The following is a 19141-nucleotide window of genomic DNA, read 5'->3' as shown; positions in this document are numbered from 1 at the left end:
TATGACAAAATTCTGTACACACCAAGAATCAGAAGTTTAGTATTGCTTAACTCCTTGGGGAGAAGAGCTGGGATCAGTATTTCTTCATCATCATATGCTGTGGTAAAACTGACGAGTGGTGTTAGCAACAACCGACAAAGTTTATGTGGTCGAAGGTCAAATAAAATGAAAGATGAAGCTTGGGCTCAAACAAAAGACATAGTCTATCAACTAAACTGCACAGCTTGAAAACTTGATAATCATTTCCATGATAAACAACTTACCAGAGGGAAAGCATTAAAAGTATAGCCAAAACATAAATGGCCGAGAAGCCAAGACGTCTACATTTTATCAAGTCCCAGTGCAACACATTTTGTTGCTGCATTTATTTGGGTCTTTTTCTGTACCAACTCATGACTTCGAGTCATCTGTCACCACCTCCAAGAGGTGAATATCCACCTCTATCACCAGACCCAATGGTGTTGGAAGAATGGTGAAAATGGTGTAGCACTATCCAGGCATCCTCAACCACCTTTGTCAAATCCTAGGTCATCAAATGTGATACAGAATGACAAGAGAAAAAACGAATAAACAAAATTTAAAAAATAAAAGTGGGCAATTATTTAAATTCTTGCAATTTCCTTTTACAGCACATCCCAGCTTCCCGGAGCCCTGAGTCCCTCTTCAAAATCTAGCTTTCAAGTATTAACTAAATCAGCATACATACAGTCTCACAGCAAATAAATCACAGTCACAGAAGGGAGACTTTTCAATAAAAAAGCAATCAGGAAGGGAGATTTAATTTAGAGAGAGAAGAAAGACTTTAGACCTTGATAAGGCGTGACATAATTCCATGCCATTGATCTGCAATCATATAGCTGTATCTGTAATGCAAACAACAAGTTATTTAGAACACTCTTAATTAGGTGTAATAAATATACACTGACACATTACTGAGTCTATAAATAGACAGCAACCACATCATTTCACTTCTGCCCCATGTTATGAAGCATGGGAGGAGAGAAGAAAGGCACTTTCTTTTTTTAAGACCTTTCCTAAAGTTTTTTGATTTTCTGGGGGGAGAGGGGTGTTTGTTGGTTGGTTTGGGGTTTTTTTTTTGCTCCTGAAAGTACTTAATTGGGCCTTTAAATACTGACAAATCTTTCCCAGCAGACACAGGTTATACCCAGCTGTGTTAAAGGAAGAGAGAACTCCTAATTTGCAATAAATCAGGAACAGTCTATCAATCAGTAAGACATTTAGAGTGACACGGTTCTGGGTAACTAAATATCACCTTGAAAATGTCCCTGCCCTAAGCATAGGGGTGGGACAGATGACCTCCCAAAGTGTATTCCTACCCAGATTACTATTACAATCCTGTAACAACAATCATAAATATTTTTTTCTATAAAAAGTCCCTCTCTATAACCTCTTACACCTACACACAGCAATTTAAACTACAAATCAGCTACAAACAACCTTGGAGTATATTTCAAAGGAAAGGTATAATCATCTGTAACAAAATTCAGCAGAAGCTCATATGCCTCTTACCCTGCCTATGACTTATTTTTTTTTTATTTTTACTCAAATAGAAAAATATAAGATTTCCCTGTCACTTCCAACACCTCACTGCGAGACAATTTCTCAGGGACATAGATTTATCAAAATCTCAAAGGGCAATATGAAATATAAGCCCTTTGTAAACCTGTTGGCAGCAGATCCCTGGCTGATGAAGGAATAGAACCTATGTTGTTAAGTCCTTTTATCTCCTCCTCAATGGTGCACACAGCAACCATATGAAAATTTTTTTAATTTTCTTTTTTTTACCCTAAACAGTGTAAGCAAAAGATAAAAAGTATCAGTTTGCATGCAGACAAACACATGCATAGAACTACTGGGCTCTAAATACTGTTCTCTATGCAAGAAGTATGATCGCCTGGAGCATGCATATGATCACAACTGTGGAAAAATGCAAAGCTTAAGGAAGCTGGAATAAAAATTATGTACAAAGAAAAAAAAATCTATTCACTGCAGTTGCATTTACCTGGCAACAGCAGGTAACATGAGATAACACACAGAAGCACTGACAGATCTTTAAACATACAGCTTGACATTGCCAGCACATTTAATAGCTTGCTTTTGACAGGAGCTCGTCAGAAGTTCTGCACTTACTAGTATCTTCAGTTCCTTTGAAAAGCTGAAGAAGAAGGAGAACAGAGTCTTGCAATGCAGCATCAGCATCATAGATAGAAACCTGACAACCCTCTGAAGCCTGAAGGATTTTTTTAGGCCTTTTACAGAACTACAAAGTTGGGCAAGGAAAAAACTTGTCATCTAGTAGACAGGATACACACACAGACCCTAACTCATGCAACGTGCCTTTAAATTTCTGAAACATTATTTGCCAGTGGATCGGGGATGGCTGGGGACCACCAGCCTAAGCAGCAAACCATTTCAGATATAAATTTTATTTTACCTGCACATAGTTTTAAGGCATATTTTGGTCAATGTTCTCTCTGCAAAATGTTAACCAGTGGACTCTGTACAGGCAAAAGTCCTTTCTTTGCTTCCAGAAGCACCACAGAATCATGTTTATCAGCCCAACATCCATTTGTAACCAAATTTTTAAAAAACAAACAACAAAACAAACAAATAATTCAATATGCAGTCAACTGTGCTACATGAAGAGGTTTTCCTAAATTCTGGTTCTGAAAGTTATTCCTGGTTTTGTCTGTAATGAGAAGCTGTGCAAATGGGGAAAGTATTTTTTACTTCCTTGGAAAGCTCAGATTTAATCAGAAACATTGGTTCTTCATCTCACACCCAAGTAAGTCACACTAATTCCCCATTACAGATCTGCATCACCTCTGCATTCATCCTAAGCAGAATCCACATATTATAAATGTATAATTTTATACAATTTTTAAAAAATTACTGTTTACACCATGAACCATATTCTTTCAGAACCTTGACTCACAAACCCCCTTTTACCCTTTGTGCTCTCTTTTATTCACTTTAATAGATCTCTGAGACTGAGGCAAATCAATGTATGTCTAGAGAGTAACTCATGTGAAGCTCCCTGACGCTTCAGGCAAAGAATGACAATAGCTGGAAAAACAGCAAAAAGGGTGCATTAATTTTCAAGTCAATAGCTCCACAGTGAACCATCTGCTCCCAGGATTGATCAGTACCACTGAAGGAGGGGGCAGTGAAGGGTGAAACTATTAAAAGAAGCAAACTCATATATCTGCACCTTCTCTAAGACTCCATGCCCAACAAACTTCACGGTCTTTGGCAGTTACTGTCTTTATGGGAACTATTGGAGAAATATTGCAGAGGCATAGACTAAAAGGAAAAGGGATGTCACTCCTTCTCTGTTCAAATTCCTGAAGAAACCGTGACAGCAGCAGGCAGGAAAGGAGGATGTCTCTAAGGGAGCATTAAAACAAACACAGAAGTATGTGCCCATCCTCACGGGCAACAGAGAGTGTGCATAGGGAGGAAAGAAGTCTCTGCCTGAGAGGCATCTGGGCCTGCTGGAGAGCCACACTGATCCCTTCCAACATCTGCAGCTGAACCAGAGCAAGCCACCCTTCCTGCAAGCAGAGAAGCCACTGACCTTCCTCTCACTCCAGAGGATCACAGCAGCAGTAAGGCCTACCAGCAGTCAAACTGAAGCTGTTCAAACTCAGTTACTAAATTTAAGCAACCACACAACAGGACATAACTGACCAGAGCAGCATGACAGTCCTTTAGAACCACTTAAATCTCTGCAGGCATGAAAAACCTCAGCAGATCTTCCCAGCAAGGAACTCTGCCAGAAGTGCAAAATGACACTGAGGGCACAGCTGGTCCTCCTCGGTGAGCACATCTAGGAAGACCCTGGCAAGTGCTGGGCACACATCCTCCTGCTGGCTGCCCGCAGAGGGGCTCCTGCTGCTTCCCACCCAGAAAATATATAGGGAGACTTGCCACCCACAAGCTACTACTCAGTTTCAAAACCCTATTCAGGTTGCTAAGTGACAATAAAGTAGTGCAATCTCACACAATTTGCAAACCCCAAGCGCTTAAAGGCAAGGAATGAATTGTCCAGATCATCATAAATCTCATGCTGCCCATCTAATAAACAAATAAATTATCATCAAATGTAAAAGCTTGCTGAATTCATTACAATAATGCTAGCTCTCCCAAGAGTACAAGCTCAGGTTTTGTTAATGTGCTTTCAGTATCTAAGTGGTGAAATATTCCTAAAGAGGGATATTATTCAAAGAAAAAACTTAGCTAGAAAAATGATTTTTTGCTCTTTCTTCATAATTATGCAATATATCATGATAATTCCTACACAGTAAAAGTTTTTTACATCAATTGTGATCTGAATTTATATACAAAATTTTTATGACCCACATCTGATGAGCACTTAAGCACCAGCTTAAGTTTAAGAAGTAATTAGTCACATAAAAGTGTACAGGATGACTGAAGTGTTTCAGTACATGCACGAACGGTGTGCTAAAATAAATCTCTTAATTTTAAATAGCATCTAATGTAGTGATCTTATTTTTAGCATATCAATGAAATAATATTTATTTTGGGTCAGCATTAAGCTTGTTTGCTGTGATAAATGCAATGTTTACATTAAGAAAGAATGAGGCTTCTTTTCAGTATGATATGGAGAATATAATTTATGGATGCCCCCAAGCCAGGCTTTTTGTTTTTTCCCTGACATTGCTAGTAAATTGAGTGTCATGGCTTGAACTTAGTATTATACAGCTATGGTAACTGCACGTATTTAGTAGCCTGCTCTTAGGTTTTTAAAAGAAGATTATGGAAAATGCAACTGATTTTTTCAAGGCCAGAAGGGAAAGCATAGAACAGCAGTGTAAAAAGGTGACAAATACAAAAGTGAAAGAGTTCAGATACCAAAGAATCAGACTGAAAAACACCAAACAAAACTAGCCATGTTGCCAACAACTTTAAGAAGTTGTTGGCATAATTTCTCCCTACTTTACAAATAATAATAAAAAAATCTCAAAAATTTAATGCCCAATGCAAACAAAATACTGGTCTTGTGGTTCCTTTAAAAGTAAGCTACTGAAGTATTCTCACAAGACATCAAACTATGTCTTAATTATCCCTGTCAGAGGAAAACAACCAAAACAGCATGACTACAGAGCATTTTTTTATACCCACAGCTTCATATTCTGAGCATCAATGAATCCACACATTACCTTCTTGCTTTGCTAAGATTTTGAGGTCTACAAACTATGTATGCTCTTCTATAGAGCCCCTACCAGAAGCATGGCTGGTCAGAGTTCAAAGAAAATGAGAGGAACATATTAAAAAAAAAAAAAAAAAAAAAAAATATATATATATATATATATATATATATATATATATGTGTGTGTGTGTGTGTGTGTGTGTATATATATATAGCCTTTTGGAGTGTTCCAGAGCAACAACACTGGCCTAAGCTGCCTTTTATTGTCTTCAGCTAGTCAAGAATTTCAAGACTTCCCTCCAGAAAAAGGCTTTCTGCTAGCCAGACAGACTGTTCTATTAATCACTACTTCAAATACAAAACCACTAATTCTAGGTATTCTGCTTTAGATATCCAAACTAATTTGGCTAGTCCAGCTAGTCATCCAGTAGTCATACAGCAGTCATACAAGAGTCTTGCATCCTGCATTCTGACGTAACTGCTGGAAACAATTCAAAATGTTTGCAAAATGATCTATATAGCCTTACATGGATAAAGACCCAGCTATAGAATAGTCCTTTCTTGAGCTCTGGCATGGCTGTTATGTGTCTCTGGGACTCTGCACATGAAGTTCACAAGATAAAGCATCTCAGAAAGGGATTCCCAGTTGTCATTTATTCTTGAATAGATTTCTTCTTTTGCTTCTTAAAAAACAGAAATTCTCCTTAAAGTACAAAATAAACTCAAAGTGTTTCACTCAATCTTTTTCATAAAAAAAGCACTCCCCAGCTCCTTGGAACAAAGCATTAAATAATCAAAATCTTGTATTAAAGATGAAAGTGTGATTATGTTTTTTCCACCTTCACAGCTCACCCAGCTGGCTGGAGTGGGGGGGCGTGGAGGGAAGAGTGGGGGGGAGAACCACAAAAAAGCCCCACAGAAACAAACACCAAAAAAACCCTCAAAAGTAACCTTCTTTAAAGAATGTTGCAAATATCTACTGAAAAATGTTACAAGCTCCTCCTTTCTGGTACTTAGCTAGCAATTTCAGCTTTGCCAATACATGCATCACTAAAATGCCTTAGCAGATTTCATTTCAGTTTTATACAAACATGTGTCAGAATTTGGAGTGGTAATGACCACTGTGCCTTAAATAGTGTAACTCTTTCCATTCTAACCCTGCTTTCTTCTACATAGTGTATTCAGTCATTTTTAACTTCCCCAAACTATCATGACTTTGCCTGAAATTTTCCTTTAATAGGCTCTATTTTGAAAGCATATGCAGATACATAGCAACTATGAGAAGCAATAAATACTGCACACCTTTTAATGCTAAAAACTGGATTGCTTTGTTCAGACATACTCTAGAACAGAATAATATATATATCCATATGAAAAAAAAACCACCATATTGCATACATGTGTATGTTGCAGGTATCAGAAATACACATTAATGAATATTTCACTTTTAAAATAGGCTAAAGTCCCTGGGGTGAGGTGAGGTGAGAGAAACAAATTTGCCTGATTTTACAACAGTTGTGGAGGGGAAAAAAAAAGTTGTTGAGATATTTTTGAGATATTTTACTAAGGATGGATATACAGGACATCAATTGAATTGCAGAAACAAAATTATGGAAAATATGAATACTGAAGACAGATATCCTGCAGCACCTTTCAGTCTGTTCTGTGACCACTACCAGGTGCCAAGAACTTGAGGAAGATTGCCGTGCACTTCCTCACTAGTGACACTATTCATACTACTGCAGTTGCAGAATACATTGCAAATTACAACACATTTTGAAGCTATGCAGTCTCACAAGCCTAATGTATATAAAGGATCTCCACTGGGGTAAACTTCACTACCATGGCATTTTCCTGAGAACTTCTGGTGCATTAAAAAAATCATGTTTCCTTAACCAGAAAGGAATGAACCACTACTTTGTTGAGTAAATTGGGAACCATTAAAACAAGGAAAAGCAGATTACATTGCAAAGAATGATGCTTGTGCATTTGAACACTCACTCACTCACTCACATCACTTTACATTTAGGTGAATTAACAAGCTATGGTAAACTGAGAGAAATGTATACCAGAAACAAACAGGAAGTGACTGCTGGGACTTGGCACTGTCAAATGTCACCATATGGAAAAGGTTAGAAACTTTTTGAAGGCTCAGTTCCTAAATGGCTGGTGTTAAGGCAAATAAAACCACAGTGGGGAATTCAATTAATTTACTTTTATTACTCCATTATGATTTAATATCTCCAAACATATATATATATTCAGATATTCATACTAAAATACAATACTCGGATAAGAAAATTCAAGTAAAACTCTTGCCATTTAACTAAACAACACTATATTATCTCCACTAATTATAACATAGTCATGCTTCTGAACACCTCCCATGTTACAGCAATTTCATTACTAACAAAAACCACTGGGGATGAAGGAGAGGAAGAAAGCTTTGTCCCACATACCTTACAAATGTATTTATCTTACTCAATACACCACATTTTCTTGTATTTCCTAAATTATACTTTCTGCTTTGGAATGTCTGCTTCATGCAAAAATAAACACAGGCCAGATACTCAATGCAGATTTGAGAGCAAAACATATTCAACAGAGCTTTTGCATTAACTGGACATGGACCCATTAAATTAGGAAGCCAGATCAGTGATAAAAGTGTTACTCTTCACATCCAGTTTTTTGCAGAGTACTCAAGACAAGAGTGGGAACTGTAACTGTGCTCATCTGACAACTATACTTCCAAGTACCCAGAGATTGTTTCAGTTATTAATCTTGTGCTGATCCTAAAGGTAAGAAGAATTCCCAGAGAGAAAGTGTGAGCTCTAATCTGAATGCTCCCTTCTCGTGTTCCTGCTATACAGAACTGAAGCAAGGCCATCTTTCTAAGGAATGTGCTTTGCACTACAGCAATTAACTTTAAAGTAACTAGAAGCCAGCTGATGACAGGCAGTTTTCGGGCTGTAGCCCCAAGAACTGAAGTCATCTGTTTAACGAAGGCACTAACTCTGCCTGTCTTAACCAGCATCTTTACAAATGAAGAAGCCAAATTTAACACACACATGGAGAACTTTCCATTACTTCAATCTCCAATATTACCCTGTTTGTAACCCAGTATCATCATATATACTACTTCAAAACTGTCTGACTACAGTTTTCCAAAGTTCTCATAAAACCAAAATGCATATTCTTAATTTTTTTTTTTTTTTTTTTTTTTTTTTTAACTGAGACACATTTTATGTACTAAAATTCAGGTCTCCCAAAATGAGGGGGAAAGATGAGCAGACATTACAAAACCAAGAGTTGTTTTCATCAGGAATTTTGTCTCAAAAGTGCTCAAACCTCACAGGGTACCTGTCACCTGTTTATTCACTAGCATTTCCTCCACAGAACACATACAAACTCCACAGATGCAAAAGCTTCCAGGATGATGCTTAAAGATGCTGGCCTTAATCTCATAGAAGTCCTAATCAGTTTTGGTCTTGATTTCCCTAAAGGTACCTACTGCTACAGTGTCACTCTACAGCCAAGTGTGGGGCTTTAGCAAACAGCTCCTAGAACAGTCCTCTAGTCCTTTACACCACCGTGTGTTCCCTCCTGCTCGAGTTAGACAGACACCAGCACATGTTGATCTTCAAGTTTTCTGTTTGAGGTAGTTAACAATTGGCCACATTTTAACACAGATATGCCTTTAAAGTATTATAAAAATGTAAAATGCATAAACTAAAACTACACCCATAACAGAAGTTACAATGATGTCCAGCAGTATCACCAAACTCTTTCTCTTAGCAACCAACTATAAAAGCAGTTCCACTGAAATCAAGTAAATAGCTTGCCAAGGAAGTTGCTATCCATGTGGGTAAGCTATGGCAAAACTGGATAACAGTCTTCCAAACAGAACTGTGAACCAATCATTAGCATATCACAAACAAGCAATAAACTTTGGTGTAATTACATCTGCCAATACAGTACTCTTGCTTTTCCTCTTCTCATTCTCTTATTCACCCCCTGTTCTCAGCTAAACAATTATTTGCTTTTATTTAGGAAGAAAAGAGCAAAGAGTAAAAACTCCCTTTGAGAACTACAGATGTTAGAAGTTTTTAGGCTTCTGTTTGTGCTAGTGAAAGGGGTTTGTTCTTGTACATATATTTCCTAAATCTTGTTATACACACATTTAAAAAATTCACTCCTGAGTGATTCTGTCTGCAAAGTATCACCATATGGTAGCTTTCACAAATGATCAACTGTACCAAAACATCTAAAAATAACATCTTCCTTAAGTAAAATAAAAACAATTACAGCAGAGATTTTGGGTATAGTTCTGAGCTAAGAAATCAATACCACATCACTGAAATGCTTCAAGTAAGTAAATAAGCAACCTCTGGAGAAAAATAGCACAGTCCTAAATGGCCCACAAGCATCAATGATAAATGTAATATACATGCTTTTGGTTCTTTCAAGAGTCTATTCTTAGATGTAAGACAAACCCAATCCATTTAATTAAAACCTTAGCTTACAAACACATCCACCAAGTAAGTGAAGCTTAACAAATCTAATTTGAATGAAAGGGACTAGCTGGGTAAAAGAGCAGCTCACTGATGTTCCTTGCTCTAGTGGTTTCATGTAACCACTGATCACCAACTACTACAACAGCAAACATACAACACCCTTAAACTAAATGGGAGTTGTCTGTCTAAATATAGCTACTTTTAAATAATGCATTGTGAGTTATAAAATAAAGTGCTACTGAATTATTTAACAGGGGTCTCATCTTTAACAATGATATATCACTTTTAATTAAATTGAAAGAAAGATGTTTATATTTGGAGTTGCATATTATTGTAAATTGCAGCCAGTAAAGCAACATTTTAACTCCAATTATGTCAGCAGTCAGTTTTTCCTATATATATCTGATTCACAGAAATAGAACTGGGACTCAAGCTAAGATAAGCAAAAGCAAGACTTGCAGAGCTGTCTTAGATCTTCAGGCGATCCCAGCTTAGCACTCATGCACAGCCTTCAGATACAGAATATCCCACCCGTCTGTAACAGTTGGCAAGAATTGGCTGGGAAATCAATCTCACAAACCTGTGTCAGTAACATTCATAACAGGCATGTTTTCCTGATGCAGGTATCAACCTCTATGAAAGCAAACACTCAAATGCACTTAATGCCACTACAGCTAATAAAAAGCATCATGTTCTTTTAAAACGTTCTGAAGACTGCCACACAGAAGGGTGTTAAAGCTGAAAGTTTGTGTAGAACCACGTTTCCAACACAATGTAACAGTTGTATATTATTTACGATAGTAACCTTTCAGCCAGACCTAACATCTGCAAATGCAGAATTAACATTTAGCAACAAAATGGAATGACACATCTTGTTTAGGAGGTTTCAGGAAAAAAATGTTTCCCATCTCACAGAACGGAGTAACATTACTGTTTAACAACCATGCTTTCTGTTTAAAGGTGGCTGCCTTTTGCACGTAGTGCATGGAGCAAAACCCCAAGGGAAGAACAGCACCAACCAGACAGGACCTTACAAACTGCTAACTTTAATGGGTGCTCTGTAGAGGAAGCAACACCACATGACCTATTGTGTAGAAATTAAACCCTAAGTGTGATCAGTCCAGGCCTGCATGGAATCACTTTGCCCCTCAAAACAGATATTTCCCAGAAAAACCCTGATCTTCATGTCATTGTATCAATAAGCTCTCCCCAATGGGGTTTTGTGCATATCTCATCACCAACCACGCTTTGCAGAAAGTCATGGGATCCTTCTATACAGCAAGTAAGTCTGCTTCACTATTTTTATGCTTTCAAATGTCTGCTTGTTGATACTACTGGGGAAAAAAATTTAAATAAATACACCATCCATGAAAAAAAAGTGAATTCCACTGGGACAACTTTGGCAGCCCGAGACAGCCAAAAAACTGCATTAACCTAAAATTTTGACAGCTGCTTTACGCATCCAGTGTCATGAGCGAGGATGTATAGAAGTTTACTTCTCTTTTCGCGAAGTGCCTTTCAAAGTATAAGCCGCCTTTCCCTCCTTGGCGGCACTCTCGCTCCCGAAGGGGAGCCCGAGGTGCCACCGCGGGCTCGGTGCACGGCAGGCACCGGGGGCGAGCTAAAGAGGGTGGGCGGCGGGTACGGCAAGTGGCGAGGAAGGCTCGCCGAGCCAGCCCACCCGCGCCGCGGGGCGGCAGGGCGGGATCCCCGCGGCAGCGGTGCCCGCCGCCGAGGAAGAGGAGCCGGAGGGAAGGAGGGAGGGAGGGAGGGAAGGAGGGAGGCAGCCCGCCGCTTCCCCCACACCCAGGACGCCCGGCAGGGCAGGGCGGCTGCCGGGGCAGGCAGCTTCCCCTCCGGCCAAGCGGAGCCCCGCCGCCCCGGGGGGCTCTTCCTGCCAGCCGGGGACAGATGTGGACGCAACAGCTGGACGGGGAGGAGGGGAGAGGAAAGGAAGGAAGAGGCACGGCTGTCTCACCACCAACCCCCCCCCGCCGCCGCTCCCGGGGATGCGGGCGGGATGCAGCCGCCGTCCCCGGCTACGGGCTAGCCCCGCTTCGGGATAGGGATGGAGAAACCGCCCGTGAAGGCGGCGGGGCTGGCCGGCTCCTGCCCCCCTTACCTTGCTGCGGATCTGGCCCGAGGTGGACACTTTCCGGATGAGTTTCTGGGGGCCCTCGTGCTCCCCTTCGCTGTCCGACGACTCGTCCGCCGGCCCCGCCGCCGCCGCCGGGGGTTGGGGCTGGGACTGCAGCGGGATCCCGGCGCCGCTCATCCCCGACTCGGCCCCGGCCATCTTCCCGGACTCCTACCGAGAGAAAGCACACGAGCCCGGCTCAGCCAGGGCAGCCGCTGCCGCTCCCCTCCCCGGGGAGGAGGAGGAGGCGGCGCGGGAGGGTGGGGAAAGAGGCGGTGCGGGGGGGCGGGGACGGGGGCGGTGGCGGCCGGGGCTCTGGGGAGCGGAGCGGAGCGGATCGGGGCCGCCCGCCCGCCGGCCGCCATCTTCCGCCGCCCCCTCCCAAGCGCAGGGGCCGCGGCCGCGCCGGCCGCCTCTGCCCCGCTGCCAGGGCCCGGGGCACGGCCCCAACCGGCGGGCGGAGCCGGGCGGACGGGCACGGCCCCCGCGCCCCTACCCGCGGGGAGCGGCCCCGGCCGGCCGCCGGCTGCAGAGGGCGCCGGTGCCGGAGCCGGGCGGGCCGCCCCCGGCGGGAGGGTGCCCGCCCCACAGGTGAGCGCCGGGGCGAGTCCTAGGGCGGCGGAACGAGCGATGGAGAGCGGAGAGAGCGCCCGGCGCTCCCGCACCTGCCAGGCCTTCGGACGTCCCGGCGTGGCCGGAGGTGGGACCGGGCACCGGAGCGAGCACCGCCCGCCCCGCCGGGCTGCCCGTGCCCCCGGTGAGCCTCGGAGGGCGGCGAAAGCGGGCGGGTGCCGGGCCCCGTCCCGGCCGGGGGCTGTGCCGCTCTCCCCTGGGAGCGCTGGGTGTCTCTCCGGCACTCAGACGGACCGCATCTAACGCGATGGGCTCCTTATCTGTCAGCCCCGTGATAACTATCCGACAGCGCCAAAGCCTTGGACGGTTTTAGTAAATGCGTCTATTGCTTTCCAATGATTTTCTCCTAATAGCCTAATTTTCTTGCTGTTCTATTCATTTTTGTTTTTGTGAAAGAGCAGCCCTTACTTCTGGGGAAAGAAAGGGTCAGTTTTCCTTTTTCATCTCATATCTGGCAGCTCGCACGATCTCGAAATGTCACCACATGTTCTGAATTGTGGGACTTCAAAATTATTGTGGCTTGTATGTAGTCCGTGTTCAAAATAAGTGTTTAAATCACAGCAATACTAAATAAAACACACAACTCCTAGCTGCATGGACCGGATTAAACATAAGAAAGCAATCGTATTTGTGGCTTCTATATTCCCACAATTCTATTTATATTTCCAGAAAAGGAACTGACATCTCTTAACATGCTAATGTAATGCTGCAGTACCTAAATACAAAGCATTTAATGAGGAAAAGTAAACGACTGTACAACCTATCCTGCACTGCAGACTCCTTGTCACAGTCTGAATTTCAAATACTCCAGAGTTTTTATAGTCCAGCCCATTTCTTTTCTTGGAGTTTTTATTTCTAGTAGTGTAAGAGAAAGCAAATATTTTTATGAAGCCTTGAGTTCTTGTGACTTAGTTCTGTGTTACTGCACCAGATACTTCAAATACAATTCTACTATCCACCTGGAGGATCCCACATTGGACCACTTGTGGAGGTTATTTTTTTTTAAATAGTAACATTTCAAAAGCAACATTTAAAAAATCAAAATATCTATTAAGTTATATTTAAAAATAATTTTTATGAAATTATCTACATGCTCTATTAAATATTAATAAGTCCTAAATCCTATCATTAATACCACATCTCAAAATTATTGTGAAACTAAGGACTAATTCTGTATTATCTCACTCTTCACCTGAGAGGGAGTTCTCCATTTTCCAAAAGCTGGGATCATACTTGAGCAGGTGGAAATATGCATTGCTCTCAGTAGGGTCATTTATTTTCCTAATTAATGCTAACGTATTGCACATAATAGTAACTGTGATTTGAGAAACACTTGGTGCTAATGGAACACAAGCAAAACTGACTACATTTAATTCAACTGAATTAAATACTGCTGGCTGAACTAGTAGTAGTAATTAATAATTACTGTTAGAATAAGTACAATTCTTCAACTTCTGTTCATTTTTAGAGCTTAACTATGAGCACTAGTTGCTGCACGCTTTCTGCACCATGCAGAGGGCTGTCCAAACACAAAAGTGTGGTTACCAGGAAAGAAGGCACTAGCCTTTCACTTCCAAGCTAGTCTCTTTCATCCTATCTTGGTAAATTTCAGAGTGTTATGAAAGAAACAAAATGTTTTGAGAGAACATAGAAATGTTCTCTCAGGTTTCTTAATGTGAAGATTTTAGTAGCAATAACCTAAGTCTGCAAACGGTAGGAAATGTCCCACAAGAACAGTTAAATGAGAATATGAGAACATGGTTTCTGTGAAGTATGTAGTACATTCTGTGAAATTACAGGCACTAAAGTCTGCAGTTGTTTAATGTTTACAGAGTTCTCCAAAATGGAGAAACCAAGTGTTAAACATTGTTGAAAATACACGTTACTCACTCATGTTAGCATGGAAAGTTGTTTCTACAAACATACACATTGCCCAGGCACAAAAACAGTTCTAAAGATATCACTATTTCCACTTGATCTTCTTTTCAAAGGTATTAATAGACAATCAGGGTCCAGTTGCAGCCTTTACCCAGATTAAGCTAGCCATGAAAATCATCTCAATAAGAACTTGCAACTTGACTTCTGTCTCTTCATCTCACAGCTGGATTTCTCCCAGGTGATCAATGTCAGACTCAATATAAGAAATGCTGGATAGCAATATCCAACTGAGTTTCAGCTCAGTGACCACAGCTACAAATACTCTGGCACAAATGGTACCACTAGACTTCTGCAAGTTGGGCTCTTGAACGATGTGGGACTATATGCAGCCATTAAAAACACATACAATTCTTGCATGTGCTGTGTCTTTCACTTAAGTTTCACACTTCTTAGTAATGACCTTAAACTTCCTAACTGAAGCAAGGGAGCAAAAAGCATAAAGAAAGATTGGCATTTAAAGGAAGATACTCAACTAGCAAAAAACAGCTCTGCTGACATCATTTGTGCTACAGCAATTAGTATCAGCTGATGAACTGCCCTTTATATACAATATATACATATTTACACTGTGATATTGTATATATTGTTCACTGTGAGAACATTTTAACTCAACCACATTGAGTCCCAATAATAGGATATGTCACTAAAATGCATATGCAGCACAGAAAAAAAAATAAATACACATACACTCTAGCATCCAGTACTGAAGATTATAGTTTATAATACTATTTGATTCCAACCCTAAAACTCATTCCCTTTGTAACAAGCATTTTTACATCTTTTTTTCTTCTAAGTCACTTTGGCATCTATAAACTGAAGGTTTTTCTACTCTTCACCTCAGAAAGTTGTTCTGAGGGAATTTGAATCAATAGTGTGTCAGATTAACAATGTATTATTTATCATGTTTAAAAGATTTTGTTGAATCTTTGCTAATTTTGGTGGCTAGTAATAGCTATGTTTTTTAACTGAGCTCCCCACTCTGAACAAGTTCCTTTTAGACCTGTCTGAACTCCCTCTGCAGATTGAATTAGTGATACTATTCTTTCTTAACTTCCTTACTTAGCAAAGAGGAAGCCAAAATATAACAACATGTATCCACACCACTGTTCAAGAAAGTGACTACATCACTTGTGGCTGGTTTGGGATCAGCCAAGGGAATCCTCTAATCTGTAGGTTTCAATATTAAGGAAACTACTAAACTATGTTGTATGTTTCACAGTGAAAAGGTCCAAACCAGGGCAGGTAATAAAAGCAAACAGATGCTTTGTGAATGTGTTAGGATTTATGTGTGCATTTCAAGAGTAAGGTAAAGCCAAGACTCAGATCTTTTATGAAATATGAAAGTGGTGAATAAAGCTTTGTATGTCATGTGTTATGCACATTTTTCCTACAAAGCCACCAAACCTTCCTTGCAAGAATGCAGGGTGAGCCTTACATTTTAAGTCACTTTTACTTAGCTTGGTCATGGGGGTCTTGCACAACTCTTACTGGATTCAGGAAGAGCTTTTCCATTTAAAAGTGTACTGTGAGTTAAGGAAAAGAGTTTGTAGAAATTTGGAGTAGTACACAGACAAGTCCAACTCTGCTTGGCAAAGGACTTGTGGTAGCATTTAATGTCCATCACTTATTTCTCAGAATAGCTGTAGGAAGAGCACTTCCCAATAATCTGACAATTTGCATAGTTATTAATTTGCACAGGTTCAAAACCTGCAAAAAAATATTTTTTCCTTATCTGATTGCTCTTTGTTTTGCGTTTTAAGAGCAGGGGGAGAGAGGTTTGTATACTATGTTTTCCCTTTCATCATTCAGGTCTTCACCTAAATCTCCCTTTGCCCCCATTATCATAAAAAGCCTGCTTATGAGCAGATGGAAAGAACAATGTGGCTCTTGCTACAAAGACCATGTATTTTACCATCAGGTTACCAGGTAAAGGATTGAGTGTATCAGCTGAAATTAGAGTATTGTAAAGGAAATCGGTGCAGTGGTTAACCTTAAAACTGCATTCATGGACGTACCCTTTAACAAATGCAGCAATGAAATTATAAACATGACCCAAATCCTGGTCCTTACTGGGGGAGGGGGAAATGGAGAAAAAAAGATGTGCTCCTTGTTTATCTAAGCCGTGCACACAAAAGGAAATGGGCTTGGATGCTTCAGCCAGGACTCTGCATTTCCAAGCGGAGAGGGGCTGCAATTCATCTGCCTCCTGAGTTTCAGCTGAGTTTTGGATGACGGCAGCAATTTAAATGTCACTGTTTAATAGGAAAATGCATTCACAGGAATTGACTTCGCTGCCTTCCTCCCACGATGTCTTCATCTCTACAGGCGAAAATCTCGGGTTTCCCTTGCCTGATCCTTTCAATGTCAGCTCCATGTTACCGGAACACACACACAGCTGTTTTCCCTATCACAGCTGCATCTCCGGCAACAGTTTCGGGGCTTAAGGACCGCAGAGGGCAGCGAAGGGGGTTGTTTAACTTCACAACAAAAATTAGGATAGTAAAAATATATTTGTGAGGGCTACAAATCCTAACAAGGAAGGGAGTGAACTTAGTTCATTGTGGGTATCTCCAGGGCTGGGCTGCTCCTTTCCTGAAGGTGTGCACACCAAACCTCGCAAAGAATGGGTCTCCCCCTTTTGCTCTTTAAAACTGGATTTACAACTAAAACCTGGACCAACAAAACGAGTTAGCAAAACATGGTACAGCCATCTAAATGGGAGCTTGGCAGTGGCACGGGTCCATGCTTCGTGTTGCCTCGCCAAGTTCAGGGCCAGAGGCAGCCTAGCCTTGACCTCTTAGATAGCCTGAAATCTCCCAAGCAGCTACCCAAAGCCTATTTTTAGCCCTCCCTGCCTGATGTGTGTGTGTGTGTTTGCACAATAGAGAAAAGCCCAGGAGCGGGACCAGACTGCCCTGAAAAGGGAAATCTGATTTTATCTCCTGCTGAGGATGCCGGTGACATGATTTCCTTTGGTTGGAAGGAGGGTCTTCGAGTTGCTTAAACAAACCGCAAAAACACCTCACCGCAGCTTTCCTCCGGGCCAGTTTGAGCACTCCCCTCCCTTCGTAGCGGTCCAAAGGCTGGCACTTTCCCCACACCCCACAAGGCAGGGTGACAGCAGAGCACCCCCAGCCCCGTCCCGCTTTGACGCCGCGATGGGAGCAATTCCCAGCCTAGCTCCAGAAGAAGAAAGGGGGGAAAGTGTGTGTCTCTGGGAACTGTCTCCCACCGCTGCTTGGACACTCCTCTTTGCTGCGCTTAGAGGAGTTTAACGGTGTCAACATCCAACCCACCCCCCTCGGCAAAGTTGAAGGCAAGGCTCTCGGTGCTAATCCCAGGCTTTCCACCCGGGCAGTGAAATTCAGAAAGGGCAATGAACTCCTCGTCTCCCAGAGGGACGAGCTCGTCAGCAAATGGCCAGGCACGGCGGGCGTGAAAGTCTCCCACCCCCCCGCTCCCCGCGGGGAGGGGACGAGCGCCGGCGGCCGGGCTCTGGCATGGAGCGGGGTCGGAAGAAGGGAAGGGGGGCTGGAGGGCACAGATAAGGATGATAGCCCGACCCCCCGACTGAACAATACAGGCAGGAAAAAGGGTAGGAAACGCCTGTGCAACGGCAAGGCACGCATGTACCTACCAGCTCCTCCCAGGCGGGGCTGCGGGCGCTATAGGAAGGGTACCCATGCTCCTCCATCACCCGCAGCAGGTCCCCAGCCTCCGCGGGGAGAGCGCCGACGGGCAGCGGAGCTGGGTCCGCCGGGCTGCGCCTCCCTCCCGCCGCTGCCGCTGATCCGGCTGGCAGCGCTTCCCCGGCGCCGCTCGTCCTCCCCCCACCCCGGCCCCGCTCCTCCCTTTTCTCCCCCGGCTCTGTCCAGGCCCCCTCCTCCCTCCCCGCCCGGCTCCTTTCCCTCCCACGGCCACCGGGCTCAGCCCGGTTCCCGGGGGAGCCGGCCTGCAGCTGCCGCGCCGCTCACATCATCGCCGCCTCCCGCCCCCCGCACGCCCGCCCGCCCGCCGCGCTGTCCCGGGCGCCCCGCACGCCCGGCCCCCTCCGGCCCCGGCAGCCCAGCGGATCACGGGCAAATCGCCTTGGCCGTAAGCCGGTTTACGGCCGCTCCTGCTGTCGGCGTCGCGGCGGTGCCGGCGGGCGAGGATGAGCCCCGCGGCGAGGGGAGAAAACCCTCGGGAAAGCCGGGAGCCGCTCCTGCCCCGCCGGGACAGGCTGCCTCCCTTGGCCCCCAGGCTGGCCCCCCTGGATATTGCGGGGCGCCCCGGAGGGATCATCGCTGCTCCCGCGTCGCCCTGCCCCGAACCGAGCCAGGAGGGGGCCAGGGTCAAGGCCCTGGGACAGCCCTCTCGCCCCACTCCTCCCCGAAGGCTCCAAGAGCGCAGTACTGGGCTTTTGACACCCTTTGGATGTTAAATTGAGTGTGAAACGGCTCCTCGCTCCCCCACGGCGGCGCCGGCTGGTCCCACGGGCACGTTAAGACGAACTCTCGGGAGCTGGGACACGGCAAAGCCAGTGTGGAGCAGACAGCACGGGATGTGTAGGCCATATCTGACACAGGGGGGTTCTAATTTCCACGGCCACCATGCCAGCCTTATGGAGCAGCAGGATTTCTCTGCCCTCCATTACACCTTTTATTAATACAGAGTGTGTATACTTCAGCCTTCTGGGTTTACTAGATACCGGCATCCCCTTGAACACCAGCCAAATCATTACAA

The 19141-nt window shown here is 43.5% G+C and overlaps 1 protein-coding gene across 3 annotated transcripts in view; it reads right to left on the bottom strand.

Moving 5' to 3' along the window:
• DGKH (diacylglycerol kinase eta) overlaps positions 1 to 18251 on the bottom strand; it is a 150670-nt gene extending 132419 nt beyond the window's left edge. For 2 of the 3 annotated variants that reach the window (XM_079301762.1, XM_079301763.1), the window contains exons 1-2: positions 18054 to 18251; positions 11831 to 12016 (exon numbers count right to left, since the gene is read on the bottom strand). In XM_079301762.1, the coding sequence (XP_079157888.1) occupies positions 11831 to 12016; positions 18054 to 18110 (243 nt within the window). In that variant the 5' untranslated portion in view covers positions 18111 to 18251. Of the gene's footprint in view, positions 1 to 11830; positions 12073 to 18053 lie in introns of those variants that run through there. The other variant, XM_079301764.1, reaches the window with a different exon arrangement.
• Positions 18252 to 19141: the final 890 nt, after the last annotated feature.

This window comes from Erithacus rubecula (assembly GCF_903797595.1).
Source record: "Erithacus rubecula genome assembly, chromosome: 1".
In the NCBI taxonomy this organism is placed as follows: domain Eukaryota; kingdom Metazoa; phylum Chordata; class Aves; order Passeriformes; family Muscicapidae; genus Erithacus; species Erithacus rubecula.
This window is presented reverse-complemented; position numbering and strand designations above follow the sequence as displayed.